Source organism: Clavispora lusitaniae (genome assembly GCF_014636115.1).
Source record: "Clavispora lusitaniae strain FDAARGOS_655 chromosome Unknown tig00000078_pilon, whole genome shotgun sequence".
NCBI lineage: Eukaryota > Fungi > Ascomycota > Pichiomycetes > Serinales > Metschnikowiaceae > Clavispora > Clavispora lusitaniae.
Window position 1 is genome coordinate 1,300,383 of NW_027093977.1, and position 17,830 is coordinate 1,318,212.

The window sequence follows — 17,830 nt, forward strand, 5'->3', positions numbered from 1 at the left end:
TAAGCCAGCTATTTTCTAGCTTTAGCATGCAGAAATTAGTGTTGCAGTATTCGTAAATGAGTGGTACAGCATCAAGCGGTTACTCATTGTCATCCATATCGTCGCCCGATTCCATTGATTGCGGAGAATCACCATCATCAAAGATGATGCTACCGTCTGGTGCCTGCCGGCCCGATTTTTTCTCCATATGTGCTCTGAGCTCAAAGTCCACTTTGGTCTTCCTGCGCCCTACATGGACTGTAATATCGCCTTCTTCCACAATCTCAGCGTGTTTCTTAGAATACGCCACTTCTGCTTTTGCTTCCTTGCCAGAAATCCGGTGGTTGACTCGAATGTGTTTGGCTAAAGTATCATGCCGCGTAAAAATCCGCGGCCCTATTGCTGGGTCCTGTTTCACACATACAAAGCACTTGAAGAGCTTCTTCTTTTTTGAGTGCACTGTTTCTTGGTGTCTGATCAATTCGTATTTTCTTGAAAAGCGCCGCAAGCATAGTTTACTAGGCTCATCGGACGAAGGAAGCTGACATTCATGGATGACATCCGGATCGTAGTTTGAAGAGCGGTTGTTAGCTGCAAGGTCACTTTCTGCTCTTTTAATAATGCGGTGGGCTGCTAATTTTGAGTCCACTCTCATTTTCCTTCGCTCTCGTGGAATAGGTTTCTCCTTTTCCACAGTCATTTGCTCCCAAACAAACCTGTCGTGATCGTCGCTAATTTCCTTGTTTGCATAATATTTTGGCGTCTTCTCCTGCGAGCTATCAATTTCTGGAGTCGGAGAAAGGGAAGATTTCAGATGCGAAGGTTGTTGTTTGTCCTTTTCCTTTGTTTCAGCCGCTCTAAGCAAAGCCGACTCAGAAATACTCTCTTGTCTGTATGCATATTTTCCGTAATTTTTGATAAAATCCGCATAGCACTCGTTTATGTCGTAGTTTATGAGTGTTAAAAATTGGTAAATGACAGGCTTCCACTGAAGTAAGTTGTATAATTCCCAGTAGTTCAAGTTCATGATCACGGAGGTTAAAAACCGGATCGTCAATGTCGCAAGTTCCATATTGTCTGAATTCGTAGAGATTTGGATGAAATTATCAAAACATTTTTCGACCACCAAGTATAATTTCGAGGCGGCTGGGTTTTCGAGCTCGACAAAGCGAGGTAACATGTCCGCGAGAGATTGCAATTTTTCCTCGAGCACTTTCTTCTGATCTTCGGAAAGAACGTTTTTCACCAAAAGGTCTGCAATTTTGGATAAGTGCTCTGAATATTCCACACTATTGCTCGGTGCAGCACTGATTAAAATGTCCACCATCTGAGTTTCTAGAAACTTCGACTTTTGTGACTCCTCGGCAGCAAACAGTTGAAGCATTCCGCCGGCTTGTGCTTGGCTCGCTAGAATCGGCGCATGTTTAAGAGGATTGTGGCCTCTTTCAACGCCAGTCACTTGACCGTTTCCATATTCCACACTAGGATACGTATCTTGGGAGTGTGCACGGGTGGAAGGCGTTGCCAAAAGCCTTTCGGATGGATACTGGGAATGCAAGTCGAAACTTGGAGGACGAGAGGGGCTCAGGGAAACTTGGCTCATGAGTGTGTATTGTCCGATCGAGGCCCTTTCGGGGATAAGGCGGCACACCCACTTTCAAAAGAAGTTTGCAAGAAATGAAGAAGGGGTCTTTGACAGATCCTGAGGAAGAGGATATCCGAATATCCGAAAGTGATTGTCTTGTAAGAAGTCTGACACCTGGGGCTTAGCGTGTTGAGGCCGACTGCAAAACTCGAATAAGCGCAGTTGGGGTGTACACGACTGAAGCGAGGTCGGCAAAAAAAAAAAAGCCATAGTATAAGAAATACAAATGCTGTGATAGAATTAAAATAAGTGTGATGAATTTAATTATTTGACGGAGTCTGGTGCTCCCTTATATAGTGCTGATGTCGTTCTAATGCATGGGGAAGGGATATACGGCAAGGGATCAGCCTGAGCGAGACATTGTTCAGACACGACCATTTTGCAACCATTCCTGGATATGATACTGTGCAGGGTTGTACAATGTGCACCACCACCTCACGTCATTAACGTCACCCAAATCCTGATGGTAGCCGAAAACACTGTACAACAAGTTTCTAGACGTTTTGAGTTCATACCAATGCAAGACTCGTAGATGAGAATGGTTTGTGCCTCTTTCTAACTAACTTCCTGTACCCTGATTAAACGTTAGCAGTGACTCTTGATTCGACATTTCTCACTTCATAAATTCCGTTTCTTTGGCTATGAGTTTGATTTCTTCGAGGATCATTTTCTCTCGTCAGATGGATTCGTAGGCGGAATCTGTCCTTGCAGAAGCAGATTTCTGTTTATGCTAGAACCTTCAGGTAAAATGGGTCCCCTGGGCGGCATACTACCGGGAAAATTTCTCAGGTCATTAGAAAATACATTTGTGGCACCGTAGACCGGACCATATTGCAGATTTGCCGGAGGGTAATAGTTATTTGGGAAACGGAACTTCTGGTATCCCGGAGGCATTCCCCGGCCGAAAGACTTTGTAGACTCTTCGTCTTGCAACAATGTCGAGGGCGGTGGTAGGTAAGGCGGAAGATTTGCAAACTGAAGCGGAGGAGGAATCGTCTGATAAGGAATACTGCGCACGGTTTTCGGATCGGAAAGTGGAGGTAGCTTATAGCCGACGGTATTCGTTTGGTTTCCATATGATGATGATGCCACAGGTACAGGGCCCTGGGAGGGAAGAGTAAAGTATGCGTTGGGAGGTACACTTTGAATGGGGCTTTTTTCCCTGATTTCGGCGTGTTGTTTTGCTAAAGACACGGCCGTCTTGTTTTCTCGTCCTGTGATGCCATGCTGCCTTCTGATGTGGCGGGCCAAGGAATCGTGCCGCGGATAGAACCGGTCATTGTTACCTTCTTTCTCGCAAAAGACACACCGGTATAGCTTCCTGTTCGTAGCATGAACAAACTCTTTGTGGCGCCGGAGCTCGTTTCTCCCGTAGAATATCTTTAGGCATGGTCGATTTGTTCCTGGATCTAGAAGTCGACACTGGTGCACCGTAGCCAATCTTGCTTTTGTCCTTTGGTCATTCTGCAACCTTTCCTCGTATGACGAAGGTACAAACACGTACTTTCCTTCAGCTCTGGTGTGAGGATCCATTTTTTCCAAATCCTCTTTGTCCTGAGCTAGTGCCGACTCGCTGTCGTACTCTTCGTCGTCATCTTCTTCATCCTTCCCAAGATTGAGCGACTCCTCCTCGATCTGCTTGGGGGAAGAACGCATAAATATATAAACCTTGTGATGTCTTGCAAAATCCGCCTCACTCGTGTGGCTAGCCTGCTTTACAGGAGACACCGTAACACGAGATTCCGACGATTCATCTCCATCAGTCGAGCTTCGATATGGCTGGGGGTTTTTTCGAAGCGGCTTTGCTACCTGTGGCTTCGTCTTTTTCAACCGGAGATCTATGTATGGTTTAATTTGGACACGGGCATATTTTCTCGCTGATACGTGGGGGTCGATGGTGTGGTAGGAGAAATGATAAGCTGGGTATGGGAACGGGTACTGGAAGCCCTGGCGCAAATTAAAACGCATAAGATTCTGAGGCGGCGACACAATGTTGCCCAAGGGCGTTTCTGTGACACCAATGTCCACAAGTTTCAAAAAGTACGAGAAGCTCGGGATCATTTGCAAAAGATGGTAGATTTCCCAGCACTCCAAGCTGTAGACGACATTGACAAGAAACTTTGTGATGTGCGAAGAGAAAGCAAGATTAAAATACAGCGTGGAGAGCTTCATTAGTGGTTGGTAGCAGTCGATCAAGATGCACGAGAGATAGTCGTCGGGATACTTTCGGGTGCTCTGTTCTGCCAGCAGGACCGGCACCTGAACAGTCATGTCTTTCACTTCCACCTCGTACTGCATTCGAGAGTCATCCGACGTCTCCTCTAGAAGAAGCTCTAGTGTGCTTGCAAGCCGTAGAGAGTAATCTTTTATGCTTGGGATTTCCATGTCTGCTTCGAAACCTAGGCTTGACGGCGCGTTCAGCGGCACAATTTTCTTCAAGTCCTCTATTATCGGGTCGTATTCGGGATCCGATGCAGCAGCAGACATTATTCGGGGAACTTGTTTTTCGAGTCCTTCGATCAATGCTAGAAAAGTTAGTATGCAATGCAGACAATGAATATACCGTGAAAGAGTATATACGAGATAGGGAGTAACATACTTGTAGGGTTGAAGCTCTTTGCGGAGTCAGAATCATCCTGGACGTTAGTATTCGTTTCCTCTAGCAGAAAAAAAAAAAAAGGAATCTTGGATTCATGAACATACAAGGTGAACAGTAGCGGCCATAATGACTGGCGCACTTTAAATAGAAGGACTGCGCCTGAACTTCAAATTTTCCAGGGCACTTTTGGAGAAAACGAAATGGCCGGAAAAAAAAGCGACCAAGATGTATCGTGGGTTCTTGATAAGAAAACGGTCACTTTGAAGTGTGAAGAGAAGGTGCAAATTGAATGTCGCCGTCTGCGGATCTGTGTGCAGGACGATCAGAGCCATTCGATATTCGAGAGATGCAAATTAGAGAGGGGGGCTCTTTTATCGGCAGAAACTTCAGATATCGTGGAAAGTGACAAAGACTGGAGATTTATTCTTGTGGTTTTTTTCCGTTGCTTTCAAAGCCACACATCGGTACGTGCACGACGTTTTTGCAACCTTCAGTCGGAAGGAGTGAAGAGTCGATGAAAAGGTGCTTTCCATAATAATTCTCCTGTTAATAGGGTGGTCAAAGTTTTCTTTTTAGTTGTCCTGAGTCCGTGCCCCGTATTGAATCATATTGTATTTTTTTCAATCGAACGAATTTTTTTCTTTTGATGAGCAGGTGACAAAATTGCGAAATAAGTAGAAATGGCTAGCCATTTTTGGATATGGTATAAAAGTACTTTTTGAATCATACCATTCAAAGAGTCAGAGGTGGATAACGTGCAAATGTACTACATTTAAGATAGTAAGATAGTATGGGGTTACCCTCTTCTCTGAAAAATGAACCTACTTGCGCCCAACTGGGGCAGACATAAAACAGATTAATAGGTACTACACTATGATTCCATGCGATCAGTATGATTCCAAAAAAAAATTAAACGGCTAGTAATCGCCATCTTGAAACTTATTTGGTGCCAGAGTTATTCCATTTTGGTGAACTCAGTTAAAGCCTCACAAAGTCAAATACGGAACATATAACTTCACTTCGGAGAGCCTTAACTATCCATATAAAGCTACAGATACTTTTCTAGTGAGATGGCGTAAACGATATAAACATAAAGGGAGCTTTCATGATGAAGGTTATAGACTCTTAGCTAATATTCTTAGAAGAAAAAGGATTCTTTCGATAATGTTACTGATCAGATCATCGATCTTTTTCGAGTTTGTATACGTCCCACTTCCTAACTTCTTTAATTTATATCTGTCTCGATGCTTTGAAAAACATGGATCAATGACAATCGAGCTTTCTATAGAGAGCTATTACCAGATAGGTTTCCATGAATACGTACAGTCGCTTGAATATTGTGGATGCAGAGAATTCAAATTCTATATGTAACAAGTATTTATTCAGGTTTACCCACAGGCGAGGGAATCACAGTTTCGGGTTCCAAAGCGGCCAAAACCAACGGAAACACCACAGAACTCACGTCACGGCCCCATATATTATCCAAATGCTCGTGATCAAGCACCGCATGACTCGAAGTGAACTTTTTCGGGAGCTGGGATTCCATCACATCAATATCCACAAGAGAATCGATCGTCCCATAAATAAGATGGATAGGAATAGAAATGTTCTTCAATGGGTATTGGACAGGTAACCATACAGAGAGTCCGGACATGTCGTTGTGATACATATGGAAGTTCCCACTCAGCATGATTTGGAACCAATGAACCACAGTTTTCACCGAGGTCGACGAGTACAAATGGGCATATGAGCAGATCTTCTGCAAGCGATCAATGTTGAGCAGGCGCCATTTGAAAAGCATCCAGTTGGAAATATCGATCGACGTGTCGAAAAACGGCGGATACATGACCTTCTGCCAGAACAGAACTGAAGGCATCAACACACGGCGCGAGAAGAGCAAAAACAACATGTTGGGGCTGGATTTCAAGAAAATGTCGAGGAATTTCGAGTGGAGACCCTTTGGCGTTGTCGCAGGCGAAATGGCAATGATGCGTTCGATTTTCGAGTTAAGATCCGGGTTTACGGCCACACTAGCAAACGCCTGCGCTGTGCCTTGGGAAAAGCCAATGTATATCAAGCTCGAGCTGCCTGTATCTTGTAAGATGTAGTTGATGCTGTCGGGGATATCGAAAAGCGCAAACTCGTCGAGCGAAAAGTCCCAGAAAGCTTCGGATGAGCTTTTGCGGTAGATGTGTTTATGGGAGTACTTGTTTCCACGGTTATTGCCCAACCACACGTCGTAGCCCAAATCGTACAACACAAATGGCAAGTTGCTGTCCTTGTCAAGCATTGTCACCCAGATTTCCAGGCACATGAGAAGACCGTGGTGCAAATATACAACTTTCCCATTAGGAACACGTGGAGGACCTTGGATCCGATGTAAAGTGAGCAAGTAGTCATCTCTTGTGCGCACAAGACGGCTCTCAACGTCATATCCGAAAAGCTGACACATGGTCTGGATGTCTGGGCTATTCAAGAGACCCGTGACAAGCCGCATGCGCTCATCATCAGCAGGACTGTCTTTTTCTGAAACCGCCACGTCTTTCCCCGCCCGCTGCACAATCCGCACAGACCCTGTCAAGTTATATGTTAATTGGAGCGTACGGGTTATGACCCCAATCACTGGCGACGGCAAGAATTGCGTTATGATGTTGGAAATGTACTCTAGCCACGAGAGAAAGAGCGAGATTAAAAGGAGGGGCCACTCAAAGACAGAGAGACGGCCAAGAACGGGGACACGCATGGTTCTTTATAGGGTGCTTGTGTTGTTGAAACTTTGATTGGATTATACTGTTTTCTTTTGATATATGCTTTTCCTTTGGTATTTTCTCTTCTTCCACTATTGAGTTCACAGACAACCAGACGCTTCTATGACACTTTTGAGCAGCTGTATAGACGAAGATAATGACTTTCGTTAGTTAGCTTCTTTTAGACGTGCTTGATGTCGTTCGGAAACTTGAGTTCACGTCCAACTTATTTTCTCGAGTTTCTTTAAGTCAAAGCGAAATGTTCTCGTCTAAGAATTCTGGAGTAGAATGTGGAGTTAAAGATGACTTTAACGTGTGGCTGTGCAGGAGCTGGTGATTGCGCATTTAGGAAAGATAGACGTGGACATATACAACATGCAGGGCCGACAGAAGACCAGTATGCTTGCTCCAGGAATGTGAATAGAGATTTGACATGAAGAAACTGGAAGTACAATCTCATAAAGGTGGTCAGACATGCCAACATAGATGCAACTTTTATGATTGAGATGGCTTGCATTGGTTGGAAATCGTTTTGTACTGGCCTACTGGCTTCCCTTGATCTAGAAAGCTCGTACTTTTTGAGCAATAGTGTGCGCCAATGCTTTAATTAATACTACTCCATTCTGCCTATTCAGCAGCCCGCTTCCTTTTGGACTAATATGCCCATTACTGAATTTTCGTTCGGAGAGAGTAAAATATTTCCGACAGATTAGCACAATGTCGCATGTGATTTGATGTTCTGACATTGTATATGTCTGGACGATGTTTATCCACCGTGCTCTATGTATGAGTCGCAATCTCATAGAATTTTCCATTTCATCATGTCCAATCTACTTGCCAACGGCCCATATATGCAGTAGCTTATCATGACTTCCCAGCTTATCGGATTAATGTCCATCCAGCTTACGTATCTTCAACCCACATCAGACAATGTCTGATTGGCTTGCTTACTGCACACCTACGTACTCGAAAACGATAGCCCGGAGCAATAATTGGAAGGGGCCAAGTATTATGGTTCCAATCCTCAGCTTTTTTTTACTATTCTTTAGTTGGCCCTCCAAGTCAAAAAATGGTGAAAGACACTAATACTTGAAAATCAACATAATCAACGCAACACGTTAAATATGCTAGATGTGGCCGTGTGTCGAGCTGCGTGTTTACGAGCCTAAGTTCCCCTTCAAATACACAAAGGGGCAAGCGGTTTAAGTGGATTCGGAAATTGCCCCTATTGGCTTCCAAATTAACTCCGATTCTCGCAATCCCACTTTCCAATCACTCCGAGGCATTCCTGCGGGAATAGTAGCCGTGGGACATTGTATCCACCGGTTTGTGGAGGCTCGCATGCATAGCGCGTAACCTGCAGAACTACATGCTGCATACGATATTCTCAATGCGAAAACCGCATACGCCACATGCATGCGGAAACAGCTTTCAACAGTGGGCCCAAGAGCAAATATTACCAGATCTGACAAGAAACGGCTGGGTATAAAAGCAGGTACATGGAACATCTCCACGTCTGCGCCGGAGCGAGATGCGCCTACTCCGACATCTTTTGCCTTACCCAGTTTCCGTCCCCATGTTTCAGCATTATATTGGTCGGGATGCCGGCTAATGCAGACAATAATTGTATGGCTGTCTCGCACCGACACGACTTGCCTAGCCCTGTGTGCCTATAAATACAGCTTTGGCTCCGACTGCAAAATAAATCACTTCCCATCTACTGCTACTATGGTTTCTCTCTCGAAATTGCTTGCCCTTTCGCTCTTGTCGCTCGCTTCGGCCGAGCCCGCACCTCAATTCACCGACTCTCCCACCAACACTGAATTAATTGCTACGTTCGACTCTAAGGTGTCTGGTTCCGTGGCCTTCACCTCCAACAACGGTCTGGTTTTGGTGTCTGTTGATCTTTCCGACTTGCCTACTTCTGGCGGACCTTTCCTCTACCACATCCACAAGAAACCTGTTCCTTCGGACGGAAACTGTACTGGTACGCTGTCCCACTTCAATCCATTCAATGGAAGCGAGACGGCTAGCGCCCCTGACTTGAAGGAGGCTGGTGATCTTTCTGGAAAACACGGCAAGATTGAGGGTACTTCGCTCAACACTTCTTACATTGACCCATACCTTTCTTTGAACCCAAGCAGCCCTGCCTACTTTGGAGGTTTGTCTGTCGTTGTTCACTTTGCCAACACTTCTCGTATTGCCTGTGCCAACATCACCGAGAAGTATCCATCTATTCCTTCTTCCAGTGGCTCGCTGAAGCTTTCTCCAAGTGTTATTCTGGTTTTGATTGCTAGTATTTCGGCATGGTTCTCATCTTGAGCTGCTGAAGGCTAAAGTTGCATAATGACTATTGTGCATGCACACCCGGGTTTGTTTGCCCAATGTTAAAACCAAAACTTATCCTTTGTCCTTTCTTCTTAGGTATATTCTTTTCAATGGTATTTATGTCTTTCATTGCGATGTAGATGTTGCGTTCAATTTTGCAGAGAGAAAATGCGTTTTTTGGCCCAAACGTCAGATTTTGGGATAGAAGCAATATTGATCTGATAATGCGGCCCCTGCATTTTCCCCTGTCCCATCCACATTAATGTTGTGGCGGGCCCTAAACGGAAGTGTCCTTGTCGTTTCTGCAGGATCTCCTTTAACTATTGGCTACTTTCGATGCATATTGTATGCCATGCGCTTGAATTTGCACATGCATGCTGTAAGCCTCGTTGCGTATACATTTTATTAGCGTTCTGCACACAGGATCGGAATGGTTGTCTCCACCAATTGTCAGTCTAAACCGTCAAATCTCATTATCGGAGCAGAACACAAACGTCATCTCCGATTTTTCAAATGACCCAATTAGAGAGACCCTTTTGAATTAATCAATGCTGCATTTCTCGGTCTTTTCGCTTCCGCTTCGCAGTACAAAAACCGTGGCTCGTGATAACGTAAGTTGATTCATCAATCACCTGTCGAATTTCGCTAACTCCAGCTTGCAAACGAAAGAACTTTTCTCGCAAGTCTTCGCACTTCTTTGGTCTTCGTTTCTGTAGGCATTGCTTTGCTTCAGCTGAGTCTTTTCCTCGAAAAGGAATCCCATGTCAAACTTGCCAATGTTACCGTAGTTGTTGCGGCCCCGCACCTGCGGCATAGCTTAGATGGGAAGTCCATTGCAGTGGCATGTATCGTGATGGGGATCGTTGTGCTTCTAACAGGTTTTGCCCGTTTTCATTTCGCCCAATACTTGCTCCAACAAGACAAATATCCTATAGCCCGAATCAGTCCTGCAACAACTGCTCTCATGGGCATTGTCGTCATGGCATTTTACTTTGCTCTAATAGCTCGTATCTAAAGCAGACACGAGAAATGCTAAGAAACCTATAAAAATAAGGCCAGTCTGGGAAGAAGGCGAGCGATACACAGCTTCTAGCATAAAGCATGTAATTATCTATAAATATTAGGGTCCATTTAAGCCATACCAAAGATACCCTGAATAGTCAAACTGATAGGCCATAACATTAAGCCCAGTTTGCCACAAACCATATTATAAGTTCTGAAATTATGGGAAATTTCCCTCTCGAAGTCCCACATATCCTCCCGGAGCATCTGTGGCATGTAGCCACGACGGATGCGTTTTTGAACCTTCTATTCCAAGCGTGCTGAGTCGATTACCCCACCAATCCAAGTCATGTCCGTTATACTGGACGGTAAAGTAGAGTGCTAATGCACTGAATGCAACACCAGCTGAAAGAGCGCTGGTCAAAATGTAGTTGTATTTCTCCCACCAAAGAATGTAGTGCCTCTTGATATGATACATGAAAATGTACGACAAGTAAAGTCCACCCGTGTAGTACAGCAAGTTATAAGGAGCATAAGACAAGAATCCTCCAAGAATGATGGTGGGGTGAAAGTATTTTGCCCACTTGGCAGGTCCATGCTTCTTGAATAATGCGCATGGAATGACCAAGACTGTTCCCAAAAGGAAACACCATTTGAGAACAGGATACAAGCCAGAAAAGACTTTGTGGGGCCCAATCTCGCCGTATTGTATACTGGAGAAGAAGAATGTGTTGGCTCCAGGACACCGAAGCTTGTTTTTCTGGGCAATATCGCAGATATCTGGAATATGATCAATCTGCCAATTGGCTATACCAAGAGCGACCAACACACTTGTAAATGTGGAGAGAACTTGGCCTCGGAAAATGGCACGCGGTGGTATTTTGGTATAGTGGGCTAGCTTTTGGTCGGTGATGTAGTTGCTCGCCTGACTGTCAATGTTATATCCGTAAGCTTTCAAAGTGATGAGAGCAAGACCCGAATTTGGAATAGCATAGCCAACAATCAACTCCACCAAAACATTGAGACCGAACGTGAAGCCAGTAACAGAGGCCATGGCTGTGATGGGAACAAGAAAGATAAAATTAATTCCGATAGTGAAGAAAATACCCCAAATCGGGGTTTCCACTGGATAAAACCACACACAAGCCACAGCAAATGTCACACTGACCAAAAGGATGGTCATAAACCAGATTGCTGGCACTTCTTCGTATCTGGACATCATTCTGCAATGTGGGTCTTTCTCAAAGCGGCCCACTCCCAATGAGTTGTGGGCTTTCAAGCTTTCTTTGAAAGTATGCCAAATATTCACAAAACTTTGAGACATCGAATCCCATTCTGTTGCGGCATGATATAAAATGGCAAATGGATACATACAGAAATAGGCGCCGTAAATCACCAAGTTTGCAGCACTGAAATAAGGAGGTCCATATTTCTCGTACTTTTCGTGGTCGAAAGCACTTTTCTCATTGAGAATCTGTTTGACGTTGTACACCTCTCCTCTGTTGTTGAACAAGCGGTTAGAGTTGATGGGAAAATAGGCTGTCCACTTGTTATTTGTATAGTAGACAAGAAGAATGGTGATGAACGCCCCAAGCATCCCAACGTACTGATTGACATAGGTGTAGAATGGCATCATGAGACATCCAAACATGTTTAAAATACTCCAGTCGAAAGAAGGTATAGGGTTCAAACCTAATCCCGCATTTGATCCCGTAACATTATTCAAATGGACCAGATTTGGGGCGAACCAAGTGGGCCAGTTGAACGTGGAAAGAGCAGTGAAGAAATAAGCGGGAATAGCATTATACACGAAACTCAGCACAAAAACAACAAAGAAAAAGGAGTAACGGGAAATGCGCCAGCCATTAACAGACGTAGGAGGATCTTCATCCATAAGAGCCTTGTTGAGGGCAATGGTGGGAAGTAAAGTGGGCCACACAGATTTTTTCGGATACACGCAAACTTTCAACATCATGAAAGCGAACGCAAAACCAAGGAGCTGTGTTGAGAGGGCAAAGAGGACCTGGTATGTCCAGGTGACCCATTTAAGGCCGTAGAAACGATCTAGCTTCATGACAAAAATGTTGTAAATGGCGTAAGGCGTTCCAGCAGAACAAGAATAGATGATGGAGCTAAGCATCATCTCTTTGTGGTTCCACTTTCCCGGATTGACATCAATGGAGCGGCCGAAAAGAGAAATCCTGCGGCCCTGGCGAAAACTCTTTTCCCACAACTTGCCGCTCGGTAATAGAAGAAGTTGCACGGTGCCAGAAGACAAGTTTATGCTCGGAAGACGGTGGACGAAGAAGTTGTTCACAGTAGCACCAACTATGGTCCAAAAGATGGAGATGACATATACTCGGAGGGTTTCTACCGGAAGGTCGTGGTCATCATACGGATCGACAACGGCCCGAACCTCTGGATAAGGAGAATGAAACGCTATTAGTGCAGCTTCAACTTTCACCAGAAGAGCCCAGTCAATTCCCTTTTCCTCGGGATCTTCCCACAGAGGTGCTTCCTCTGGATATCCGTCTGGCTCTCTAGATTGTTTGGCGCCGATTGTTGAATTCTCGCTTTCGGATGGAGTCTCGCCGAATGTGGCTGGAATCAGACCAAGTAGTCGCTCAATCAACAAGTAGTCTGAAGTGGGGAAATTGACGTCGCCTTTGTGCTCCACCAAAGCGTCTCGGAGTATTTCGACGGCCGTCTTCACGTCAAGAGAGGCGATTTTATCTAGCATGAAAAGCGCTTGACGAGGCAAAGAACCGACATCCACCGGAAGCTCAAAGTCCAGCACACCCAAGCGCGGAAGGGCCGCGGCAATCTGCTCATTGGAAAGGTCAGGCAAAGAAGCCGAGGATTCAGCTGGATATGAGTCGAGCTCGATGTACTCGGGCGGCATGAAAGAAGTCGAGCCTATGTATATGTGGGGAAGCGCGCGCCTGTTGATGTAGATGCATGGAAGCGACAATGCAACAGCACAGAGTATGTAGAGACAAGTAGACAGGCAAAGTAATTGTGCAGCCGAATAAGATCACTGCAGACGAAATCGGTGCAGAAACAAGGTGATAAATTTCTGTGTTTGCATTTGCGAAGACGGTAATTGTCAAATCTCGATTCTCGAAAGCTTTACAATGATGATAGACACTGGACAAGACACTACGGCTGGTTACATTGCGCTGCAGGGTGAGACACAAGGAATACAGAAGATAAGTGTAGTCGATCGCTTTTCATGTTTCTTGCTATGATTTACTAGAGTCTATCAAAACTACGGCTAATTTCGAGATATGATGTTCACTGACGAGTGCCAGATGTACCGTTGTAAGTCAAAACGTGCTAGCAGTCGCAAATCTTTACAGTCTACTACTGGAGATGAAGGTCTTAGTCACACATATTGCCGTGGTAGAAAACTATGTTGAAGGATGGTATCAAAGTACAACTAGGCTTCGCCAGACCTCGCGCGATGGACACATATGCACACCCGGTTTCACCAGATTCCCAGTCTAGCCACAATGGTAAAACAAATGGTTTTTCCTGTCTCACTTACGAAACACCGATGCAAAGACACTATATAACCCCGTACTCTTCTCCTGCAAAGCGGGCTCCCACGTACCGGACGGCATAGTGCGCGATGGCTTTTATGCGCGACATGCATCATCACCATAATGTCTACTCCACCATGAGCAAACTTTTCCAAGGCGCCGGCGTTTCTGCCGTTGGCATTGCCTCGTATTTCTGGGGCCGTTCGTCCGCACCCACGAAAACAGACAAACCCACCCCGTCATCGAACTTGCCTGCATCGCAGCCGGCAGACGTGCCTGCTTTTCCAGGTTCTCCGGTCAAGCCCGAAGGTTTTTACAAGTACGGATTCCCGGGTCCCGTGCACGATCTTCAACAACACGACGAGTTCATTGCATGCTACAACAGAGCCACCCGTAACCCGTACTGGGTTTTGGAGCATCTCACGCAAGAATCGCTTCGCCGGGGCCAAGGCGTTGACCGGAAAAAAAGCATCTTCAAAGAAGACGAGAGCATTCCCCTCAAGTTCCGCGCACGCTTGCGCGACTACTTCCGCAGTGGATACGACCGGGGCCATTTGGCGCCGGCTGCGGACGCCAAGTTTTCTCAGCACGCCATGGACGAGACGTTTTTTCTCACCAACATGTCGCCGCAAGTGGGCGATGGCTTCAACCGAAACTACTGGGCACACCTAGAAGACTTTGTGCGTCGTCTTACCTCGCGGTACGACAGCGTGCGTGTTTTGACGGGGCCTCTCTACCTTCCAAAGCAAGACAGCGACGACAAGTTCCGTGTGAGCTATGAAGTGGTCGGATCTCCGCCAAACGTGGCTGTACCCACGCACTTCTTCAAGCTCATAGTGGGCGAAAGAGAGGGCAGCGACAACTTGGCCGTGGGCGCTTTTGTATTGCCCAACGCGGCCATCGACGATTCCACTCCTCTTACGCAGTTCCAAGTTCCAGTCGAAGCCGTGGAGCGCAGCGCTGGGCTCGAATTGTTGCATCGTGTTCCGCCACAGGCGAAACGGGACTTGTGTCGGGAGACCCGGTGTGAGATCATTGTGAGAGATTTTTCCCAGGCGACGAAAGCATTGCCTCCAGGAAAGAGTGGGTAGATACGCAAATAGATTCTGCTGAAAAATGAGTGTAGAGCCGAGTAGAGTGGAGTACAAGATAGGAGGAACGGTATGTGACGCCTGATGAACGGCGAAACAATCGAACAGCGAAGGAGAAGAGAAGTCAGTACAGATAGCGAGAATTCGAGACATGCGGCCGGTCTATAAATGTGCTGAGATGGTTTATATGGATGCCTCATAAAGATACATACTCGAAGCTGGTAAAAAGTAGTAAATTGGGTGAGGAAAGAGTTCCAGAATTGTGGACTCTTACGAAGGTGGCCCAGAGAGAAGAGATTGACATGCTTGAAGATCTAAATATTCTGAATATTGATACAAAACCAGAGGACACATTCTATGCTTGGCGTTAAATTTTGTAAAGAGCTTATGTGCGAAGAGCAAAGAGTGTGTTAAATGACAATTACACTAAGATTTGGAAATTATTAGTTGCATTTTGCCACTCCTGTGCCTTGTTTGCAAGCAAATTTTAGAAGAACACGATATTGGCCCTACAGTTTATACACAAACAAACGGTCACAAGTACATATCAAGTATTGAATTGAACTTGGTTTGAATTTCGTCATAGTTAGCTTTACATTGGGTGAATATTTCATTGATTAAAAAAATTTACCTGCGATACTTTCTGTAGCAAGTAGCCAATTATATCTTCAATTTAAGAGAATATGAGGCATTCATGCCCTTAAGAAGATGAACACATCATCAAACTTACTAAGCAAAATCACGGTTTAGTGAGTGATCACCTGGATTTAACTACTGAAGTTGTTTGAGAGACGCAAGTCCGGTGTTTGAAGTGCAAGGAAAAATAAAAGGAACTAGCGTTACTGAAAGAAGTCATTGAAAAGTCATTGAAAAGTAATTACTAATAAAAACAGCGCAGCATCAGACGTTTCACATCCATAGAATCGTGTGATTGCGGATTGTTGGTCAAAAATCTTACTCATCAATGTTTTAAATTCTGTACCATTTGAACTGTGACCACTGTGGCAAAACCAAATAGGTTACCCTATAGAGACAACGAGACATTCATCAGGTAGACCCTGCAGCACGTTACGTATGTATGGGCCTACAAAGCTTACATGCAGCAGCAGTAGCCATTGATCCATGCGCCAACATGTCGCGCTCAAGATCTCCGAATGTCCGCAGTCACCAAAAATGCCACAAAGACACTGCGACGTACAGCTTTCATGTGTTCTTTTTTGCAACAATCTTTTGCAGCCTTTTCGTATACGGGTATATATATTCTGCCGTTTGTCATACTTTGGTCTGTTTCGTTATTTGCTACTGGGGCAGAAAACACCACCTTGTTGTTTCTTCTTGCTTCTTTCCATTTCCGTAGTGTCTGACTTTTTAAGCGCGCTATTGTCATTGTGCAGACGATGGTGCGACTAGAGGCTGACAAATGATATTATTCTTGCCACTGGCAATACAATATGAAATCTTTCTAAAGAATAGACTGATGTCAAGAAGTGATCGGATTGTTGCCGCATCATGTGGTGGTGGAGTCAGCCAATAACCACGAATGTCACTCCGGATTGGCCGCTCTTGGAGTCCGCACCTAAACACCGAGAGAACATCCCACTTAGCGTATATACACGCTCATAACCGGGCGCCGCATCGTCACCATATGTGTGCGTGGTATGATCGACTTTGGCAACTTATATAAGAGGCACATCTAAGGTCGATATTCTTTTTTTCTTCAGACTTTCTGTCAAGTACAAAAGCAACAACAACTTAATCAATCAAAAATGGTCACTGTCGGTATTAACGGTTTCGGAAGAATCGGTCGTCTTGTTTTGAGAATTGCTCTCACCAGACCAGACATCAAGGTCGTTTCCATCAATGACCCATTCATTGCTGCTGACTACGCTGCTTACATGTTCAAGTACGACTCCACCCACGGTCAATACAAGGGTGAGGTTACTTCTCAAGACGGTGCTTTGGTCATCGACGGCAAGAAGATCACCGTCCACCAAGAGAGAGACCCAGCCCAAATTCCATGGGGCAAGGAGGGTGTTGAGTTGGTTATTGACTCCACTGGTGTTTTCACCAAGCTCGAGGGTGCCCAAAAGCACATTGACGCTGGTGCCAAGAAGGTTGTCATCACCGCTCCTTCCGCTGACGCTCCAATGTTCGTCGTTGGTGTCAACGAAGACAAGTACGCTGGTCAAAGCATTGTTTCCAACGCTTCCTGTACCACCAACTGTTTGGCTCCATTGGCCAAGGTTATCAACGACACCTTCGGTATTGAGGAAGGTTTGATGACCACTGTCCACTCTATCACCGCCACCCAAAAGACCGTTGACGGTCCATCCCACAAGGACTGGAGAGGAGGTAGAACTGCTTCCGGTAACATCATTCCATCTTCCACCGGTGCTGCTAAGGCCGTTGGTAAGGTTATCCCAGAATTGAACGGTAAGTTGACCGGTATGGCCATGAGAGTGCCAACTGTCGATGTTTCCGTCGTTGACTTGACTGTCAAGTTGAAGACTGAGACCACCTACGAGGAGATCTGCGCTGCCGTCAAGAAGGCTTCTGAGGGTAAGTTGAAGGGTGTCTTGGGTTACACTGAGGACGCTGTTGTCTCTTCTGACTTCCTTACCTCCCACTACTCTTCCATCTTCGACAGCAAGGCCGGTATCTTGTTGTCTCCTAAGTTCGTCAAGTTGATTGCCTGGTACGACAACGAGTACGGTTACTCCACCAGAGTTGTTGACTTGGTTGAGTACGTCTCCAAGCAATAAGTATATCGCTAATACATAATACGAGTGCTAGTCAGTGTAGACGCATCAGGAGGCAGAGCTTTATATGCAGAACAAAGTTCGTACTACTCATTTGCAGAGATGGGCCTGTACACCCGTGCACCAATAAAAATTATT

At 45.4% G+C, this 17,830-nt stretch overlaps 7 protein-coding genes across 7 annotated transcripts; 3 read left to right on the plus strand and 4 right to left on the minus strand. All coding sequences in view use genetic code 12, as the record gives it.

The window, feature by feature from the left end:
* Positions 1–79: 79 nt before the first annotated feature.
* FGR15 (Fgr15p) lies at positions 80–1,582 on the minus strand (the record flags this gene model as incomplete). The annotated part of the gene is made up of 1 exon (XM_002616143.2): positions 80–1,582. The coding sequence occupies one exon, from the start codon at positions 1,580–1,582 to the stop codon at positions 80–82; it is 1,503 nt and encodes a 500-aa protein (XP_002616189.2).
* Positions 1,583–2,287: 705 nt separating this feature from the next.
* Positions 2,288–4,111, minus strand: FOB63_002803 (uncharacterized protein; the record flags this gene model as incomplete). Its single annotated transcript, XM_002616142.2, has 1 exon — positions 2,288–4,111. One exon carries the CDS (start codon positions 4,109–4,111, stop codon positions 2,288–2,290), a length of 1,824 nt encoding a protein of 607 aa, XP_002616188.2.
* A 1,490-nt stretch (positions 4,112–5,601) lies between these two features.
* FOB63_002804 (uncharacterized protein) lies at positions 5,602–6,966 on the minus strand (the record flags this gene model as incomplete). Its single annotated transcript, XM_002616141.1, has 1 exon — positions 5,602–6,966. The coding sequence occupies one exon, from the start codon at positions 6,964–6,966 to the stop codon at positions 5,602–5,604; it is 1,365 nt and encodes a 454-aa protein (XP_002616187.1).
* Positions 6,967–8,386: 1,420 nt separating this feature from the next.
* On the plus strand, positions 8,387–9,292 carry FOB63_002805 (Copper/zinc superoxide dismutase (SODC) family protein; the record flags this gene model as incomplete). The annotated part of the gene is made up of 1 exon (XM_002616140.1): positions 8,387–9,292. One exon carries the CDS (start codon positions 8,387–8,389, stop codon positions 9,290–9,292), a length of 906 nt encoding a protein of 301 aa, XP_002616186.1.
* A 1,228-nt stretch (positions 9,293–10,520) lies between these two features.
* Positions 10,521–13,202, minus strand: OPT6 (Opt6p; the record flags this gene model as incomplete). The annotated part of the gene is made up of 1 exon (XM_002616139.1): positions 10,521–13,202. One exon carries the CDS (start codon positions 13,200–13,202, stop codon positions 10,521–10,523), a length of 2,682 nt encoding a protein of 893 aa, XP_002616185.1.
* A 729-nt stretch (positions 13,203–13,931) lies between these two features.
* On the plus strand, positions 13,932–14,933 carry NUC1 (ribonuclease; the record flags this gene model as incomplete). Its single annotated transcript, XM_002616138.1, has 1 exon — positions 13,932–14,933. The coding sequence occupies one exon, from the start codon at positions 13,932–13,934 to the stop codon at positions 14,931–14,933; it is 1,002 nt and encodes a 333-aa protein (XP_002616184.1).
* A 1,766-nt stretch (positions 14,934–16,699) lies between these two features.
* FOB63_002808 (type I glyceraldehyde-3-phosphate dehydrogenase) lies at positions 16,700–17,695 on the plus strand (the record flags this gene model as incomplete). Its single annotated transcript, XM_002616137.2, has 1 exon — positions 16,700–17,695. The coding sequence occupies one exon, from the start codon at positions 16,700–16,702 to the stop codon at positions 17,693–17,695; it is 996 nt and encodes a 331-aa protein (XP_002616183.2).
* Between the last annotated feature and the right edge of the window lie 135 nt (positions 17,696–17,830).